The sequence below is a fragment of the Cyanistes caeruleus genome, unplaced genomic scaffold (genome assembly GCF_971803275.1).
Source record: "Cyanistes caeruleus unplaced genomic scaffold, bCyaCae1.hap1.1 HAP1_SCAFFOLD_65, whole genome shotgun sequence".
In the NCBI taxonomy this organism is placed as follows: domain Eukaryota; kingdom Metazoa; phylum Chordata; class Aves; order Passeriformes; family Paridae; genus Cyanistes; species Cyanistes caeruleus.
This window is the reverse complement of record NW_028255884.1, coordinates 4,313,720-4,332,355: the sequence shown is the minus strand read 5'-3', so window position 1 is coordinate 4,332,355 and position 18,636 is coordinate 4,313,720. Positions and strand designations below refer to the sequence as shown.

The following is an 18,636-nucleotide window of genomic DNA, read 5'->3' as shown; positions in this document are numbered from 1 at the left end:
GGTGTCCTTTTTGCACTCTGAGATCAAACGAACCTCTCACGACTCCCACTTGTGTTAGGGGATCGTGACACTCGGCAGCGGGGTGACCCAAGGTGCGGCTTAGAGCAAATGCTCCACGGCACAAGGATATTGGTAGGCGCATGGTGGAGACAAGGATGAGGAGGAGACCTCCAGTATGGGTTCCAAAGGCTTCTACTCCACTGCAGGGTCCAGGGACTGAAGACTGAGAACACAACTGTGTGGGGGTTTTTATATGGGGGAGGCCAGAGGGAGGGTACAAAATTTTAACCAATAGGAAGAAGCTGTGGGAGGAGTGGAAGGTTCCATTCAACAATACAATAGGGGAAACAAGGGGAGCAGAGTGGGTCACATGGGCCAATGGGGCATTGGAGATCAGGGGATTTTCAGAGGGGTGGCTCAGGTAGGAGGCTGGCCTAAGGGAAGACTGACAAATGGGTGTAATGACAGATGGGGAACATGAGAAAACAAGGGGTGGGCTTGAGGCAGGATTTGATAGGTGGGTAGGAAGATACAAACTAGGAGCAAACCAATGACTTAGGGGAATAATGGGAGAAACCACTCAAACAAAACACACCACAACAATAGAACTGTTAACCATTACAGGAGGTGGCATCTTCAGGAGGCAATGGATGTGAGTGAGCCCTTGCCACATTGACACTGATTGTTCTGTGTGGAAAGGGACACTGAGAACTTGCCTCCAGCATTCTCCATGGATCTCAAACTGCCATGTGCCAGGGCTTCCAGATAATCCATGTTCTGATCTCAATCTAGAAGGGAGAACAAATCAGAACCCTTTCCATGGTGCCCCCAGCAGAGCTGCATCCGCCTTTGTCCAGCAGGAAAAGGGATGCGGGCAAAGCGGGCAGGTGCCACCCTGCTCTATTTGTGTGCCAGACCTGAGCCTCAAATGTTTCTGGTTTCTTAGCTAATTTCTCCCTGGCTCCTCTTTAACATGAGCAAAAGAAGAGCATCACGCAATCCAGTCTGGCAAATAAGTGAACAGCTGAGTGCTTCCACTAAATTAAAAACCCAATGTGCTTGAAAGCCGACCTTCTGTTCACTCAGGCCTCCTCACCTTTGTAGATTGGGTGAGTTTATAATACTGGTATGTGGGTTTTAGGAGTATGTGGGTTTTTATCTGTGATAGAGATGAAGAAGTGTTGAACTCGTTCCAATGAGCTGCCAAAAGCAGTGACTTTAGTCCCTCTTTGGCTGGGGAGCAGCACTGGCCTTGTTGAATGCCGGCAGCAGCACAAGCAGGACTCCTCCAGCAGCAGGGACACGCCACAAGCCAGGAGAGGACCATGACACCAGAGGGGATGGTGGCACCAGAGGGGACGGTGGCACCAGAGGGGACCGTGGCACCAGAGGGGACCGTGGCACCAGCCATGCCCAAGGTCTGAACAGGGTGGCAAAGTCAGGTGGTGCTACCCGGCTGCATGAACAGCCCAGGCAAGGCCTGGTGAGGAGCCAGGTCTGGGGGCCATCCAAGGAGTCCTGTCAAGAGCAAATGGTTCTAATTCTAATTCTCTCTGGGATGAAAAAGGAGCAATCTTTAGAGTGAACTGGTGCTAATAAATATTTGCTCACATATGGTGGGGTTTCTCTGCAAATGGGCTTTGATGGGAAATTTCTGACCACATTTAGTTTTACTCTTTAAGTCGAGCACCTGCGTATCTTTGTTGAGGAACAGAGAATTGTTTGTAGCTCAGTATTTCCTCAGGAGGAGCCTTTCATTTTAGCACAGGAGGAAGGTAAGGCAAAGTTTAAAAGCTTTCCCCTCCTGAAGTGACACACTTTCTGAGGAGTCTGTGAGGAGAATTCCCCTCAGCCACTGCCAGGGCTGTTTGCCTCCTCTGCAGGCTCAGGATTCTGGGAGTTCCACGAGCCTCAGCTCCCACAGTATTTTCCTTTTAATATTTCTTGTTTTGCAGTACACAGGGAGAATATTTTGTGCTAGATTCTCTTCTGGGTTTTGAGGTGAATCTTAGTAATTCTGTTGATTTTCCTGTCCAGACGAACTTTTGGTAGATAGGAAGGAAAAGGGAAGAAGTACAATGGAAAATCAATTGCTCAAAAATTGAGAGGCTCAACCACAGTAAAAATGAAGTCTAAATTGAGGAATTTTTTTATTTTTTTTTTCCCTTGCTAGGTGGGGTAAAACATGAAGTGTTAATAAAGTTCTTTGAAAAGATTCAGCAAGCACCAAGCTATATGAAAATCAAAAGAATGAAGGATGAGACAGGGCATGGGAAGAATCTTCAGCCCTTCCCTGTTGAAAGTAAAACAGTAGGAAAACTGCCTCTGGCTGTTACCCAAAGGTAACGTGTTATCTGTAGCCAAGAGCAGATGGCCCAAGCTGTTGGTGGCCCAAGCTGTTGGTGGCCCAAGCCCTGCCGTGACTGGCCCACTTTCAGTCCTAACTGGACCAGGGTGGCCGGCTCGGGAGGGGAGGAGGTGGGGGGATCTCAGGGGGCTTCTGCTTCACAGCCGGGCTGGGGGGCCGTGGAGGAGGCACGGAGTGCTGGTGTTCTGCTTTCTGGAACGATTCCTCCTTCTGAGGCCATGTCTGAGAGCTGTCAAACCGGACAGTCTTTGGGCTCCCTGGGGGCGAGGGAGAGTCGCGCCTTCTTGGCCGGGAAGCTGGAGCTGCAGCAGGGCGACTGTGGAGAGAAGAGGTGGCTGAGGCCCCCAGCTGCCACTGGCACACAGGGACCCTCCTGCACAGCAGGGCCCAGAGCTGCCAAGGCTCCCCAGCACGGCTGCAGCTGCTGGCACAGCTTGGCCCAGCTGGACAGCTGCCCCTCAAGGCCCTGGAGAGCAGGGGATGGCTCTGGGCAGGGTCCCTGGCCAGGAGCGGGCCCCAGAGCACCTCTGCCTGTCAAGGGCAATCTCGTCCCCGCTCTTTCTCCTGCCCACCTTGCTTTGCCTCTGCCCGCTGCTCCTGGGGCTGCTCTTGGCCAGGCAGCCTCAGTGGCAGCCAGCACTGGCTGCAGCCCCAGCGGGCTCCCCAGGACAAGGCCCAGCAATTAAGAGGCCAATGAAAGGCCTGGGCAGCAGCAGAACTCTCAGCAGAGTTATTTGGGCAACCAAGGACTATCCACAAGTCCACAGCAGCCTCATTGGGAATGTCTCCTGACTATGAGCAGCCTTTCAAGAAGCTGGAGGGTGGGGATGAACAACAACTTACCGTTTCTTGTCCTTCCACCACCGGAATCCAACATAGCAGAGGACCATGGAAAGGGGCACTGTGAACAGTGTCACTACAGTGCCTATCATGCAGGACTTGCGCACATCCTGCGGGCAGAACACTCTTGGTGTGCTCGGTGCATTCTCAGCATTTATATTTGACTTGCCAAGCGCTTCTGTGGGAGCAATGGGCAGCGTGAGCCTGTGCTGTGCTCCACGGCTGAGCTGGCAGCACACTGGATACGGCCAGGACATTCTCTGTTTCCCCCAGAGCTGGGTCCTGCAGGCACCTTGGCACGCCTTGGCACAGGCTGTGACACCCAACAAAGCCCAGAAGGCCAAGAGCAGAGCCCGGGACAGCACAGCTGCTTGGGCAGTGGCTCCTTCCAGGGACACGGGCCAAACCCATCCCTGAGCAGCCACTGCCACCCCTGACCCTCCCTGCTCTATGACAGCTCCCCCAGCCCAAGGGGACAGAGCCAGGCCCTGTCAGGGGCCAGTGCAGCCCCTGCCCAGTTGGGAGCCAGGGCTGGCTGTGGCTCTGGGATCGCAGCAGGGCTCCCGCTCGGGGCTGCTCCTGTGCCTTGGGCCTCTGGATGCTTAGGGCCAGCTCCAGGAGCAGCTGCAGTGGGATGGATGTTGGTGAATGAGTCCCATTTCCCAGGGGCTGGGAATGAGCTCCAGAGGCCTGGAAGCTGCAGCACCTCCAGCTTTGGCTGCTGCTCACCCGTGCAAGGGCCAGCCATGGGGGAAGAGTTACTGGCACACAGCCCGGCCGAGGGAGAGCCCAGCACAGCAATTACCTCCTGTGCCTGGGCCTGGCATCTCCTCCTTTCCTGCATCAGGAGCTGGCACAGAGACATTGCTTCCTCTAGCATATGTCATTGTCTGCACAGACATTTCCTCCAGCACTTGAGAAAGGAAAAGGGACAGCTGGATGAGATAGAACTGTTTGCCATTAGGTGAGGTGGTATCTTCAGGAGGCAATACTTGTCAAATCATGGATAAGGATCAAGAGGAAAGGCCAGGTTACTGAAGCTGGGCCAGGGCCCTCCCTCCTCCAAACAGTCCCTACACCTGATCTAGCCCAAGACTGGGAAATTGCAGGGGATCTCAGGTTGTTTATGACCCTTGCTGCAGTTTGGGCTCCCTGTCAGCTGATGCCAAATGCCTTCCTGCAGAGGCTGGGGAGAAGCTGCAGCCAGGCCAGGCTGGGAAACAGCCCTGCAGGGCATGAAAGCAGCAGAGGGGCAGTGAGGCTGCCATGGATCCCTTCCTGCTGTGCCGGGCACAGCGTGTCCAGATGTGCAGAGAAAGCCCCCGGCTGCTGAGTGTCAGGAGAAGGCTGAGGGACATGGACCCACCACGGCGTCTCTCCAGGTCACTCAGCATCTTGTCCAAAAGTTGGGATGCCTCCAGGGATTTCTTGTCTTCTGTGTCTTGGTTCTTCCATCTAGGAGGACCTTAATGGAAAGTAGTTCCATTTCTCCTTCAGGCCAGAGTGGCAGTGAGTGCACCTGGGTGACTGCTGCCCTCCAAGGCACTCCCTCCTCTCTGCCTTCCACGCAGGAGCAGGGGGACCATGTGCCTGCAGTGGCCCCACACTGGGATGGAAGGAGCCCCTTGCATGGCAGTCAGGGGAGAAAGGACTCCCTGGAGCTGCCAGCAGCTCTGAACTGAGCCCCAGGCAGGACCAGGGCTTGGCAGTGGCAGCCAGAACAGCTCAGGCTCCCTGGGGCTAGCAAAGGAGATACACAAGGCACAGCCCTGGGACACAGCCCTGGGCCCGGCCCCTTCCTCTCTGCTCTTCTCTGTGGCTGCACAGAGCACACGGAAGGAGACATTGGCATTGCACATGGGAAGAGGATTGACAGCTAAATGCTCCTTCCTCCCACTGACAGCAATGCTGTGGGATCACTCAGGGCTCCAGAAGGGAGCAGGGTGAGGTTTCCAGAATCCATCAACCTTCAGACTCTCAAGGGAAATGGCACGTGAGTGAGCTCTTGCCACCTTGACACTGATTGTTCTGTGCAGAAAGGGACATTGAGAACTTGCCTCCAACATTCTCCATGGATCTCAAACCATTATGTGCCAGGGCTTTCAGGTACTCCATGTCACGATCCCAATCTAGAAGGGAGCACAGATCAGAACCATTCCATGGTGTGCTGGAATCCCATTCTGTTTTAGGGAACTGGGCACTGCAAGGTGAATGGGTAAGGCTGTGGGTGCCAGATGTCAATGGACATGGCCAAAGCTGCAGAGTGGCCTGGGGAGCTCTGGGCTGGCTCTGGTCACTCTCCACCCTCTTTGCAGGCCCCGTGCAACATCCCTGGAGGGGCAGTGGGACCAGCCAAGGGCCCCTGAGGCCTCTGTCCCTCCCACAGAGGAAACACTCCCTAAAGCCCTGGGGAAAATCATCCCCAACACTTCCCAGGGAGAAGGGAGCACTGTCCCAGGAAAGGGAAGCCAGGACGCCGGCTCACCTGCTCGCCCTGCTCGCCACGGAGCAGCCTGGGCAGCCCTGTCAGGCAGGGCCACTGCCAGGAGGAGCAGGAGGAGGAGGTGCAGAGCACAGGCCATGGTGCCTTGCCCACTGCCAGTCCTGCAGCTCTTGCTGCCACCACTGTCCTGACACCGCTGTCCCAATGTCAGCACCGCTGCTGCCGCCGCCGCTGCTGCCACAACAGTCGTGGTCAAGGACTGACTGCTTGGTCCTTGTGGTGCTGGGCAACCACGGGGCTCTGGGACCTCTGTGACCTCAGAGCCTGCTGTCACCTCAGCCTGCTGTCACCCCAGAGACTGCTGTGACCTCATGGCCAGGGTGGAATTGTGTGGGGAGTGGGATCTGCCTCCTTCACCAGGGAGCTTATCCTGCCCAGCAGCTCTGTCCAAGGGCTATGACAGGGTCCCAGCCCAGCTGATCTCACAGGCTGGGGGATGAAGGGATGGAGAGCAGCCCTGCTGAGAAGGACTTGTGGCTGCTGCAAGGTGAGAGGCTGGACATGAGCCAGCCATGTGCCCCCAAAGGAGGCTGCCCAGCAGCTTGAAGGAGGTGATTCCACCACCCCTCTGCTCTGCTGCGAGCTCACCTGGAGTACTGCATCCACCTCTGGGTGCCCAGCACAGGAAGGACATGGTCCTGTTGGAGCTGGTCCAGAGGAGGGACAAAATGCTCTGAGGGCTGGAGCCCCTCTGCTTTGGAGACAGGCTGGGATAGCTGGGGGTGTTCAGCCTGGAAGAGAGAAGGCTCCACGGAGACCTGATTGCTCCCTTTCAGTACTTTAAGGGGGCTTGTAAAAAAGATGGGACAGAATTTTTAGTAGGGCCCATTGTGACAAGACTGAGGGGGAATGTTTTCAATCTAAAAGATGGTAGATTTGGACTAGACGTAAGAAAGACGTTTTTTACACTGTGGGTTTTGAAACCCTGGCACAGGTTGCCCAGAGAGGTGGGCATCCATCCCTGCTGACATTCAAGCTCATGCTCTGAGCAACCTGATCTAAAGGTGTCCCTGCTCACTGCAGGGCACTGGACTAGATGGCCTTTAAATGTCCCTTCCAAGCCAAGCCATTCTGTGCTGCTGTGCACCAGCAGAGCAGTGCTGGAATAATGCTGGGGTGATGATGCTGGCACCTGTGTTTTGGTAGTTGTGCCATTTAGCTGTTGGCCAAGAGAGGATTGATGGGCTGCACAGTGAAGTCTGCAGAGAACAGTGTGCTCAAGGAGAAACAGGAGAGGAACAGGACTTCCAGCTCAGATAAATGCCAGCATTTTGCTGCCCATTCCTTGTTAAGAAATAAAGGGATGTCCTGAAGATCCCTTCAATGTGGGTGCACTATTGGCTGTATCAGTACTTGTGTTCTGTAAAACAGGTGAGTTGTTACAACTTCTTGCCCCATTTATCACTGGGTAAAACCCAAATACTGCATTGCTCCATGTCTACTTTCTTCCAAGTAAAGGCAGATTTTGTTCATTCTCGAGTGGGACATATTCATCTGTTGACAAGCAAATTCTTCTTGCCGTTCATACAACGTCGATATGCTCTAATTGGATTGTAATTAAGATCTACCACTCACTGTAATTAAGACTGATGGATTGTGAGGCAAAGTGTTGCATAATTTGCCCTGGAGAGAGTTTTTCTCTAATTCAGTGACATATGAAGACAGGTGTTGCCTACCATACTTGTGGCATTAGTCTCCCGCTCTGTCCTTTTCTCTCACCCAAGGGGAAGATCGAGGTCTGCAGGTCTCATCTGTGCACAGAAAGAGTTAATATCTCACCCAGACCTGCAGATGGTCATGATGGTTTCTGCCGGGCAGTGGCCGAAGCAGTCACGGTGATGGATTTCAGGCAGCGCTGGGGCTGTGCCAAGATCTCAGGGGGCCCGGCCAGAACAGTCGTGGCTGTTCTGCCCACATGGCTGGTCCCAGGCCCCTGCTCCCTTCAATCCCAGCTGCGGGCCGATGGCTTCCCCTCCCTGTGCCCGGCAGCCGCTGGGGCCGTGCGGGCCGTGGTGAAGGGGCCTGGCCCAGCCCAGAGCCGCTCCCGGGGCCTGGCGGAGCCCGGCTCGGTGCAGGCCAGGCTGGAGCAGGGCCGGCCTGACCAGCACCCAGTTAACCCTTCACAGCTGGAAAGAACAGAGAGCTTTCCTGGGCTTGCCTGTCTTTAAAATGTGGATTTCACACAGGAGGATACAGCTTTTAAATGGTTTAGTAGGTTGTCAGTTTCTCAGAGCCAGCCAGCTATTGGATTTGCTAAGGACAGAGGCAGATCTTAGAAGCCCCTTCCTAGAAAAATAATTTCTGTGGGTGACTTCTTCCCTCCTCACCAAGTATCAACTAATACAAAACCAGCACAGACACTCAGGGTGTAATAGGAAGCAATTTTGAAGCAATTGTTTTAAAGCAAAAGCAGTTATTGCACAGAGATTGATGTCACTCCCCCAGACCACTGGAGAGGGACAGTGACTCTGCCACCTCCCCCTGGCCAGCCCATTCCAATTCCCAATCAGCCTTTCTGGGAAGAACTCCTTCCTATTGTCCAGCCTAAACCTGCCCTGGTGCAGCTCAAGGCTGTGTCTCCTTGTCCTGCCCTCCAGCAGATCCCCACTCGCAGCCAGCTTGGTGTCATCTGCAATTTGTGAGTGCTGGACTCGACCCCCTCAGCCAGACCCTCAGTGAAGATATTAACCAGGCCTGGGCCCAGCACAGATCCCTGGGGACACCACCAGGGACTGGACACCAGCTGGATGCAGCACCATCCCCACCACTCTCTGGGCCCGGCCTCCAGCCAGTTCTGCAGCCAGCAAAGAGTGCTCCTGTCCAAGCCGTGGGCTGCAGCTTTTCCAGGGAATGCTGCGGCTCTCCGTGTCCAAGGCCTTGCTCAAGTCCAGCTCGACACATCCAGAGCCTTTTCCGCACCCACCAGGCGGGTCAGCTGGTTATAAAAGGAGATCAGGTTGGTCAGGCAGGAACTGCCCCTCCTAAAGCCACGCTGGCTGGGTCTGAGCCCTGGGCCATCCTGGAGGTGCCGTGTGATGGCACTCAAGGGGATCTGTTCCAAACCCTCACCAGGCACCGAGCTCAGGCTGACAGGCCTGCAGTTCCCCAGAGCCTCCTGCCAGCCCTTCTTGGGGATGGGCTCACACTGGCACCTCCAGTCCTCTGGGACCTCCCCAGTGAGCCAGGACTGATGAGGAGAAATGATGGAGAGCAGCTTGGGGAGCTCATCCACCAGCTCCCTCATCCCCCTAGCATGGATCCCATCCCATCCCATCCACCTGTGAGCATCTGAGTGGCTCAGCAGGTCTCTGACTGCTTCCTCCTGGATTACAGGGGGTTCTTCTGCTCCCTGTCCTCATCTACCAGCTCAGGAGAACACTTGTCCTGAGGAAATCCTGTCTTGATGTTGAAAATTGAGGCAAAGAAGGAGTTAAGTACCTCAGCCTTTTCCTCATCTTTGGTAACCATATCCCCCCCAATAAGGAATGGAGGTTGTCCATAGCATTCCTTTTGCCATTAATGTATTTCTAAAAACATATTTATTATCCTTCACAGAAGCAGCCATGTTAAGCTCTAATTGAACTTTCACCTCTCTACTTTTCTCTCTGCATAACCTAATGACATCCTTAAACATTTCCTGAGTTGCCCGCCCCTCTGTCCAAAGGTGATGCACTCTCATCTTTTCCCTGAGCTCCTCCAAAAGCTCCCTGCACACCCAGGTTGGTCATTTTCCTCACCAGCTCATTTTTTGTCACAGAGGGACAGGCTGTTCCTGCTCCTTCAAGACTTTTTTCTTGAAGTGTGTCCATCCTTCCTGGAATCCTTTGTTTTAAAAGGCTCTTTCCCTTAAAAAACTCAGTAGCTGATTTAGTACTCCCCATATCTGCATCTTTAATCGGCTGAAGTCTGTTCTCCCTAAGTCCAGTGTGGGAGTTTTGTTGATGCCCCTCCTTCTTTCACAGAATATTTCAAAACTCGATGATTTCATGGTCACTGTACCCCAGGCAGCCTCCAACCACCACATCCCCCAGCAGCCCTTCTCTGTCTGTGAACAGCAGGAGAGACAGCTTTCCTTGGCAGTGGGAAGAGAAGGAAACCTCCCCAAAGTGCAGCTTGGCAGGTTCAGCCTGGAGGGGAGGAGAAAGAAAAGTCCCTGCCAGGGTAGAATTTTGGTGCAGGAGGTGTCCCAGCGTGAGACTGGACCATGCCATGGCTGTGTGTGCCAGGAGCCGGCAGTCAGTGGGGCCCAGGGATGCTCCAAGGGACTTGGAGTTTTGCTTCTGACTCCTTGAGCAGCACCTTCAACCTTCTCTCAGTGCCTGAGGGTGCTGGTATCAGCCCCAAATCCAGACTGGGGTTCATTAAAATACAGAAAGCCTCGGGGGCTCTTTCTCTTCCTTCCACTGTCTTCAAGTCCAAGGCTTGTGCAGCTGCTTGGAGTCAGTTTGGAGTTCTGTTGAGGAGGAAGATTTTCAAATCCACCTTTTTTTTTTTTTTTTTTTTTTTTAAATCAAGGGTGTATTTTTTTATTTTCTAGTTGAGAGAAGAGGTGACAGAAGCATTCCCCAAGTGATCCTGATGCTGAATGTCTCCTGAGGAGGTCTGGTCACAGAGAAGAATGAGCCCCTTGTGGGCTGCCCCTGTTTGGACAACCTGCTCCTCACCCCGAGCCTCAGCATGTCTGACATCGCCCACCTGGGACTGACAGCCCAAAACATTGAGAACATTTATCAACTTTTCTTTATCATTAAAATCTGATTCATTAATAAAAACAAAATTTTACTTTTTTATAATAATTCTGTATTTTTCTAACCTAATTTTTATATTTATATGAAAGAATTTATACATTTTTAGCAACTAAAAACATTATTGGTCTTTGTTTCTAAATACCAAAATTCCTTTCATAAATTAATTAACCACTATTTCTCCCTCTTTATGCTAATTACACCTATTTTTAATCCTTAGATTATCATTATTAAAATCTCCTCAGACAGGGTAAAAGGAGCAAGTTTGGGGTCCATGGAGACTTTTCTGAGAAACATTTGGGGCAGTTTTGGGTCTGGGGAGGGAATTTAGAGAGAACTTGGGGGTCTGGAGGGCGCTTGGGAGAGCCGGGTGGGCACTTGGAGGGGGACTTGGGGATTCTGTGGGACAATTCGGGGTCAGGGGGAACACCTGGGGGTCCAGGCGGGCACTTGGGGGGCTGTAACGGGGCTCTCTGGGCCGCGGGGGATGATGGGAGTTGTAGGCGCCGGTATAATGAGGCTTAAGGGTGCCGCGGAGCATCACGGGAGTTATAGGCTCAGCGCCAATGGGTTCCGGTGAGGCGCGGGGCATGACGGGAGATGAAGTCCCGGCTGGAATAGAGCTCTATGGGCGCCGCGGAGCATGATGGGAGCTGTAGTCCCGGAAGTGGCTCAGAAGGCGCGTTTGGCGGTGTGGGGAAGCGCTTGGAGAATATTTTTGCGTCCGAGTCGTGGCTGCAGGTCCTGGGGGCGAATGTACACGGCTCGGGAGCACTTGGGGGGAACCTGGGGAGCTCTAACCGGGCTCTTTAGGGCGCGGGGCATGGCAGGAGGTTTGGGCGCGGAACTGTGTTGTGGGATGATGGGAGATGAATTCCCAGCAGTGGCTGGAAGGGGAATCTGTGGGGTCGGGAGCATTCAGCGATCCAGGGACACTTTGGGGGGCCTCGAACGGGTGCTGAGGGGGCACTTGGGGATCCTGAAGGGTCTGGGGGACACATGGGACCTATGGGGGTCGATCCCGGAGTTCTGGGGAGCGCAGGGCATATTCCCAGTTCCTCACAACCTGGTCTCAATTGCCCCCTGCAGGCTCCTACTGACTGCCAGTATGATCCCAGTCTGATCCCAGAATGATGTCAGTACACAGCCAGTGCAATCTCAGCCACTGCCAGGATGATCCCAGTCCAAACCAGTCCCTGCCAGTGCTGCCACTCCTGGGATCCCCCAGCCCTCTCTGTGTTCCCCGGTCCCACATCTCCCCAGAGGAGCCCCAAGGGCTGGCAGTCCCCAGCCAGGGTCCCCAGCCAGCCCCAGGTTGGATCTGCAGCCCCCAATTTTCCCAGTTTCCCTCTCCTTTTCCCCGGGCCGGGTTCCCCCGGTCCCCAGCGGGTGGGAGCAGCGGAGAGCCCCGCGCTGCCCATCCCGACCTGTCCCGGCTCCATCCCCGCTCCTGCCGTGGGCTGTGAGGGGTTTGGGAACGGGGCACCAAGGGTGTCACTGCTCCTGGGGGAGGAGGGGGAGGGATGGAAGAAGGAGAGAGAGAAGGGATGGAAGTAGGAGAAGGAGGTGGGGTTAGGGAGGAAGAGGAGGAGGAAGGATGGAAGGGGAGGAGAGGGAGAAAAAGGAGGGACAAAGGAGGATCAGGGAAAGGAGAAGGAACCATAAGGTTGAGCACTCCTTGAATTCATAGCCCCCTCCTGTGGGATCATCACCCACCATCCCACAGGTGATGGGGGAGTGGGAGCTTTGCCCGGATATCCTGGGGGGGTCCCTGGGTTGGGTTTATTTTGCGGGGGGGGAATGTTTGGAGAATGTGGAACTCCAAAGCTGAGTGGAAAATCCTACTTGGGGGGACATTGGGGGGTCTCACCATCCCTAAGTGGGGAAATGGAAACAGGGGGAACTTTTTGGATTCCTGGCACTCCCAGCAGCCTGGGGATGGTAGGGACTGAGCAGACAGGTTGTCCCCAGTACAAGCGTGACTCCCAGCAGCTGGGACAGGCGGGAACCCTTGAACCTTCTCTCCTTGAAGACAGGGGAGACTAGAGATGGGGAACTCCTGGGAGGCATTTTCAGAGCTGAATATTGGTGTTTTTTGGAGGTTTTATGGACCCCAGATGTCCGGTGACTTCTAGAGATGAGCTTGGACAGAGGGACCTGCAAACTCAATGTCCTCATCCCTTGTATTTCCTCAAACCAGGATTTCCCATTCCCAAACCTTGGCTGGATGGAGGAGGAGGCTGTGGAGAAGAGGAAGATGCCCCAGGACACCCAGGCAGGTGAGGAGGAAGTCAGTGCCCCTTTCCCCCTCTCTCCTGCTCCATCTCCCAGCCCAGCCTGGCCGCCAGCTGCAGGACAACCCCGCTGCCGACGCCGTCCTGCCGGGGACGCACTGGGGGGATCTCCTTCCCCTTCCCTCTGGCACGGAGGCAAATCCCATCCTCTCCTTGTCCTTCCTCCCCCAGACAAGGAGCTGAGGATGGAGACCAGGGAGGACAAATCCCCACAGGAGAAGCTCATGGAAGAGGCCGTTCTGAGCAGCTCCACGGCACAGGAATCCAATGGGGAGGAAAATCCCCAGAGATCCCGCAGGAGGAGGGGCTCCAAACGCTGCCTAGGGTGCTCTGAGGAGGAAAGACCCACCCTGTGCCAGGAAGGCGGCCGGAGATCCAGCCGGGGCTCTGAGCTGGTGGTCCATGAGCAGCTTCAGGATGGGGAGAAGCCCTACAAGTGCTTGGAGTGTGGGAAGAGCTTCAGCCAGAGCAACAGCCTGATCTGTCACCAGATGATCCACACTGGGGAATGGGCCTATGAGTGTGAGGAATGTGGGAAGGGCTTCAGCTGGAGCTCCCAACTCATCATCCACCAGCGCATCCACACTGGGGAGAGGCCCTACGAGTGTCCCCAGTGTGGGAAGAGGTTTCAGAGGAGCTCCACTCTCCTCAGGCACCAGCGGATTCACAGAGATGAGAGGCCCTTCTGCTGCCCTGACTGTGGGGAGGGCTTCAAGCAGAACTACACCCTCATCACCCACCGGCGCATCCACACTGGGGAGAGGCCCTATGAGTGTGGGGAATGTGGGAAGAGCTTCAGCCGGAACTCCAGCCTGATCTGCCACCAGAGGATCCACACCGGGGAACAGGCCTATGAGTGTGAGAAATGTGGGATGACCTTCAGCCGGAGGTCCCATCTGACCATCCACCAGATGATCCACACTGGGGAGAGGCCCTATGAGTGTCCCGAGTGTGGGATGAGGTTTCAGACCAGCTCCCATCTCCTCGAGCACCAGCGGATTCACACGGATGAGAAGCCCTTCCGCTGCCCCGACTGCAGGAAGGGCTTCAAGCACAACTCCCACCTCATCACCCACCGGCGCATCCACACTGGGGAGAGGCCCTACGAGTGTGGGGAATGTGGGAAGAGCTTCAGCCGCAGCTCCAGCCTCAACACCCACAAACGCCTCCACACTGGGGAGACACCCTACGAGTGTCCCCTGTGTGGGAAGAGCTTCACCTGGAGATCTAGCTTGACCCAACACCAACGGCAGCACCAGTAAGGGAAGCTCTGCAAATGCCCCAAAGTACAGGAAGAGCTTTGTGCACTGCTCCAGCTTCATCCCCTCTTGGAAAATTCAAGTTTGGCAGAGACCTGGTGATCCATGTTCCCTGTGATCCATGCTGGGGAGACACCTGTACCTTTTCCTGCCTATGGCAATGACATGATGTGGGATCAAAGAACATGAGGGTCTGGCCATGGCCCTTTTGTTACATTCAATCCCATCTCAGGTCATTGCCAGGGGCAGGTGTTTGTGGTTAGGTGTCTTTTTTTTTTTTAATTCTGGATTGCCTGTGGAATTTTTACCCATTAGTTGTGGGGACAGCCTAACTGTGGGTAATTGCTGGGTGATTGACAAAAGACAAAGAGCTTGGCCGGGCCCAGGGAGGGAAGGGGGGCAGGAAAAGAGGAGAGCGGGGACAGTTTGGGGGGCTTTCTTCAGCTTCGGAGAAGGACACGTTGGGTGCATAGCTGCTGCGGTGGGCACAAGAGAATTTCACCATCACTCACACGGAGCTGCTGCTGCTTCTCCTTCTCCCCTCTTTGTTGGTGGCCTCGCACCCCCTGTCCTGCCGGGACGTGTGGCAGTGCCAGGCACCGCCGTGGAGCTGCTGATCCACCTCAGCCACCGGCCCAGGATCTCAGCTCATCCCTGCTGTTCCAGCTGAGTGTTCCTCAGAGCCCTGCAGGAGCACCGGGACTGCCCGCCCGAGGGGGTTTGTGAAACAAAGCCTCTCCTCCATCCCTTCTCGTCTCAGCCGAGAAAGCTGTCACGGGGCCCCTGGTTCTGTTTTCCTGTTAATGCTGTAGTTATTGTTGTTTGTTTGCCTGGTTATAAATACTAATAAAGAACTGTTATTCCTATCCTCAGATCTCTGCCTGAAAGCCCCTTGATTTCAGAATTATAATAATATAGAGGGAGGGGGTCTACGTTTTCATTCCAGGGGAGGCCCCTGCCCTCCCTAGCAGACACCTGTCCTCCAAAACAAAGACAGATGGGGAGTTTCTCCATCCTCCTTACCCTTGTGGGGCCAGCAGTGCTCTTGGTTCCTCATGCTCTTTTTGTGGGGCCTTTTGTGTCTGTGCCCCTCTGACTTAGGGGGACAGGGGATATTTGCTGCCCCCTTTCTGCTTCTGGGAAGCCTGTGTGGGCTCTTTGTCCCTCTCTGATTTGGGGGGTGCCAGTGTTGTCACCATCCCGGCAGCCCCCGTCTGCTCTTTGCCCTTTGCCAGGCCAGGGGTGTTCTCTGTCCCCTTGCAATTTGTGGGGCTGGCACAGGCACAATTCCCCTCCTCTTTGGTGGGGCTGGCAGTCTCCTCTTCCCCCTCTGACTTGGGGGATGCTCTGGGCTACATCCATCTCTTACTTTGGGTTGCCAGGTATTTATCTCCCTTCAGTTTGGGGGGCCTGAGGATAGTCTCCATCCTCCTCCAGTTTTGAGGGGCCTAGGAGAAGTCTCTGTCTCCCACCGGTTTGGGGGGACAGGTGCAGGCTCCACCCCCCTCTGATTTTGAGGGACAACCTGGAGGAAAGGCACCAAAAGCTTGACAAAGTCTGAGGGGAACGCTCTGATTACCCCTTTTGCTAAGAGGTTCCCTTAGCTGAAGTTGCTAACAAGGACAAAAGTTCCAGGCCCGCAGTGGGTTTTGGGTTGTTTTATTTCCTGGGCCCTCAGTCCTGCGTGGGACACAGGAACTGGGTGCTGCAGAGGCTGCGCCAAGGCATCAGAAATGGCCACCCAACACCCAAGGGTGGTAGAAGATCTGCTCCAGCACCGGCTGGTCCATGGGGTGCTTGGACAAACAGCAGCGGATCAGATGTTGGCACTCTGGGGAGAGAAGGCAGAAAGCGGCGCTCACTTGCAGAAGGCTCCTGCCCAGCTGCTCCCGGCGCCTGCAGAAGCCGGGCCACGCTGCGTGTGCTGGGAGCTGCCCTTGGCGGGAGAGCGGCACGGCAGGACAAGCGTCCCCTCCTTCAGCCAAGCGTGCCACACCCAGCCTGCCACGGGCCACCTGCTGCAGCCGGCCCTTGAGGGCACATGGACGTCCCGCGCAGCTGCGGGAGGGCCGGGCTGGGCTGCGCGGTGCCACCTGCCAAAGCCTGCCTTCTTCAGGCCGCGTACCAACCTGGAGAGACCTCCTGCGGGAAGGAGAGCTGCTCCAACACGATGTCACGCTCGTTCTCGAAGGGCAGGAACCCGCACACCGTCTCCAACAGCAGCATGCCCAGGGACCAGATGGTCGCCCCATCGCCGTGGTAGCAGCGCAGGCCGATCCACTCGGGCAGGCAGTACGTGCGTGTTCCTAGGGGAGACGGGCGGCGCTGCTCAGGCGCAGGCTGCTGCCTTCCAGAGCCTGGTGCCAGCCTCCTGCCAAAGGCAGGGGCTGCAGCCATGGCCACAACTTCCCCCCAAGGCCTGCCCGCCTCCCCCTGACAATGGGCCAAAGCCAAGGAACCATTCTGCAAGGCTGAGAACGCCAGCGGAGCAGCCCAAGGCCTTGTGGGCCTGCCAAGCCGAGGAGCCGGGGCCCGGCTTTTGCAGCCCCTTTCTGTCGGCAGGGCCGGCAGCCAGCTCCTGGGGCACAGCACCTGCCCCGTGCCCCAGGGCAGCCGGCAGCCGGCTGAATGCTGCACCCCACGGCCCAGGAGGGAATGGGGCTGTGCAGTGCCTGGCACTGGGAGCAGGGCCCGCGCTCTGGGCTCACCGGCAAACTGTGCAAAGGCCCACTCCTGGAGGAAGGTGCCGCAACCGAAGTCAATCAGCTTCATGTCGCCAGTCTCTGGGTTGATGAGGAGGTTCTCTGGCTTGATGTCCTGGTGCAGAACGCCACAAGCCGTGCAGTGCCATACGGCCTCTCTTAGGGATGGAGGCTGTCAGAGATAGTGGAGGCTCCTGGCACCATGGACGTTCTCTGACCGCCTGAGCTTCTTGCACAGATGGCGGGTCTTCTCTGCTGTGCCATCCTTGCAAGGCTTGAGGCTCTCCCAAGGATGGCCAATCTTGCTGGGAGCATCCTCCTGAAGGGATGGCGGCATCTGGAGAAGCTAGGCAAGCCACAGCAGGGCAGGTGGCCTCACCTCATCAGCTTCTCCAGTTCTTTTCACAACGCCTGCCACATCCCAAAGTAGAGCGGCACAGATGTCCCATTGAGTGCCCAGTGCCGGATCATCACTTCCTGCAGCTCTTGGGCCACTGCCATGCAGGGACCGCAGCTGCAGGAGCTCTCCAGAGGGCTTGCGGGAGCACCTGGCCGCCAGCGAGGGGTGGCCTGAGGCCTGGAGAACCTGGGAGCTGCAGGGGCTGCTCGGTTCCTCCATGGGCCTTTGGGCCTAACCCTGGGGCGCTTCCTCGTCTGCCGCCTCCGTGGTTGCCAGTGGCCACCGGCCCAGCAGACAGCCACAGCGGCCAGCAGCAGGACAAGGGCAGGCATCAGGACACCACCGTCACCCATTGCTACGGCACGTCCCATGGCGACTGCACTGGCAGCTGTGGGGGCTGGCCCGGTTTATATAGGGCTGGCGCGGTGATGTCACAGTGCTGTGGGCAGGACAGCTGTGTGACATCACAGCCCTGCATCACACCAGAGCTTAACCCCTTTGTGACATCACAGCCCTGCGTCACCCCAGCCCTCACCAGTTCCACGGGAGCGAGGAAGGGGCTCCCTGTGGGCACTCGAGCACCCTCTGGAGCAGAGGAGAAGGAAGATTCTTGTCTAAATAGGACACGGGGATGAGGAGGGGAACGGTGATGGTGTCACCTCCTTGCTGGCAGAGCATGGGACATGGATTGTCCAGTCGGGGATTGCAAAGTCCATGGACAGGACAAGCCCTGCTCAGCAACATGGAAACCATCAGTGTGCTGTCCACTACATTCCCATGCTGAATCCGAACTTGGATTCAAATCTAATTCTGTGCCTCTTTCTGGGAATTAAATGGATCCTATCCCATTGAAAACCAGTACCTTTAATACTTTAGGGATCTCTGACTTCAGGGAATTGAGGTGCAAATAAAATGAAAGGGTATGATGGAGTTTGTGTCCACCTAAAATTAACACTTTTTATGAGAAATAAAATAAGGACAACGCCCATAAACCGTGCGCAGTATAGGGACAAACTGCAAAGACCAGGACTACGGGCAGACACAAAAATATACAGGGTAGGTCTGAGGGCAGAGCCTGAGGGCATGGGTCCAACCACAAACTGGGGTTAGAAATATGCAAAATACTGCAACAAATAACAACCAATCAGGGGAGAGAACCAGGAACATTCTAGAAACATAACCTTATAAGGGGTGAGTGGATTAACATATTAACTGCCATAAGCCCTTTCTCTTTGCCACATCTTAATCAAATGCTTCCCAAGGCTTGAACTTAATGCCTCTTTTTTTTTTCTGGGTGAAATTCGGCTGGCTTTGATCCCCAGCGAGGCACATTCCCTTATCACATTAGTCAGTTCTTCGCCCAACACTCCCTGTTCCCGTTCATTTCACACTGGGATTTCTGCTCCAGAAGGATTCTCTGAGGGACACAATTAAAAGTCTCTCATGGAATGGGCAGATCCAGATTTAACAAGTGGGAAAGAGTTTAACCCTACTATCTGTCTAACTGGTCCCAAGGGTGGAGACC

The 18,636-nt window shown here is 55.3% G+C and overlaps 1 protein-coding gene across 1 annotated transcript; it reads right to left on the bottom strand.

Annotated features, from left to right (window-relative positions):
* Positions 1–2,126: 2,126 nt before the first annotated feature.
* On the bottom strand, positions 2,127–4,671 carry LOC147647245 (uncharacterized). The gene is made up of 4 exons (XM_086872619.1): positions 4,575–4,671; positions 4,014–4,121; positions 3,212–3,386; positions 2,127–2,684 (listed from the first exon to the last, which is right to left on the bottom strand). The coding sequence occupies exons 1-4, from the start codon at positions 4,600–4,602 to the stop codon at positions 2,441–2,443; spliced, it is 555 nt and encodes a 184-aa protein (XP_086728745.1). The 5' UTR covers positions 4,603–4,671; the 3' UTR covers positions 2,127–2,440.
* Positions 4,672–18,636: the final 13,965 nt, after the last annotated feature.

What these genes read in the sequence shown, in the direction of transcription:
- LOC147647245 (XM_086872619.1), bottom strand. Translation starts at nt 4,602, where the DNA reads ATGCTGAGTGACCTGGAGAGACGCCGTG. An exon ending in TGACCTGGAGAGACGCCGTG is followed by an intron (nt 4,122 to 4,574) that starts GTGGGTCCATGT and finishes TCCTTTCTCAAG; the next exon opens with TGCTGGAGGAAATGTCTGTG. An exon ending in GCCAGGCCCAGGCACAGGAG is followed by an intron (nt 3,387 to 4,013) that starts GTAATTGCTGTG and finishes TTGCTCCCACAG; the next exon opens with AAGCGCTTGGCAAGTCAAAT.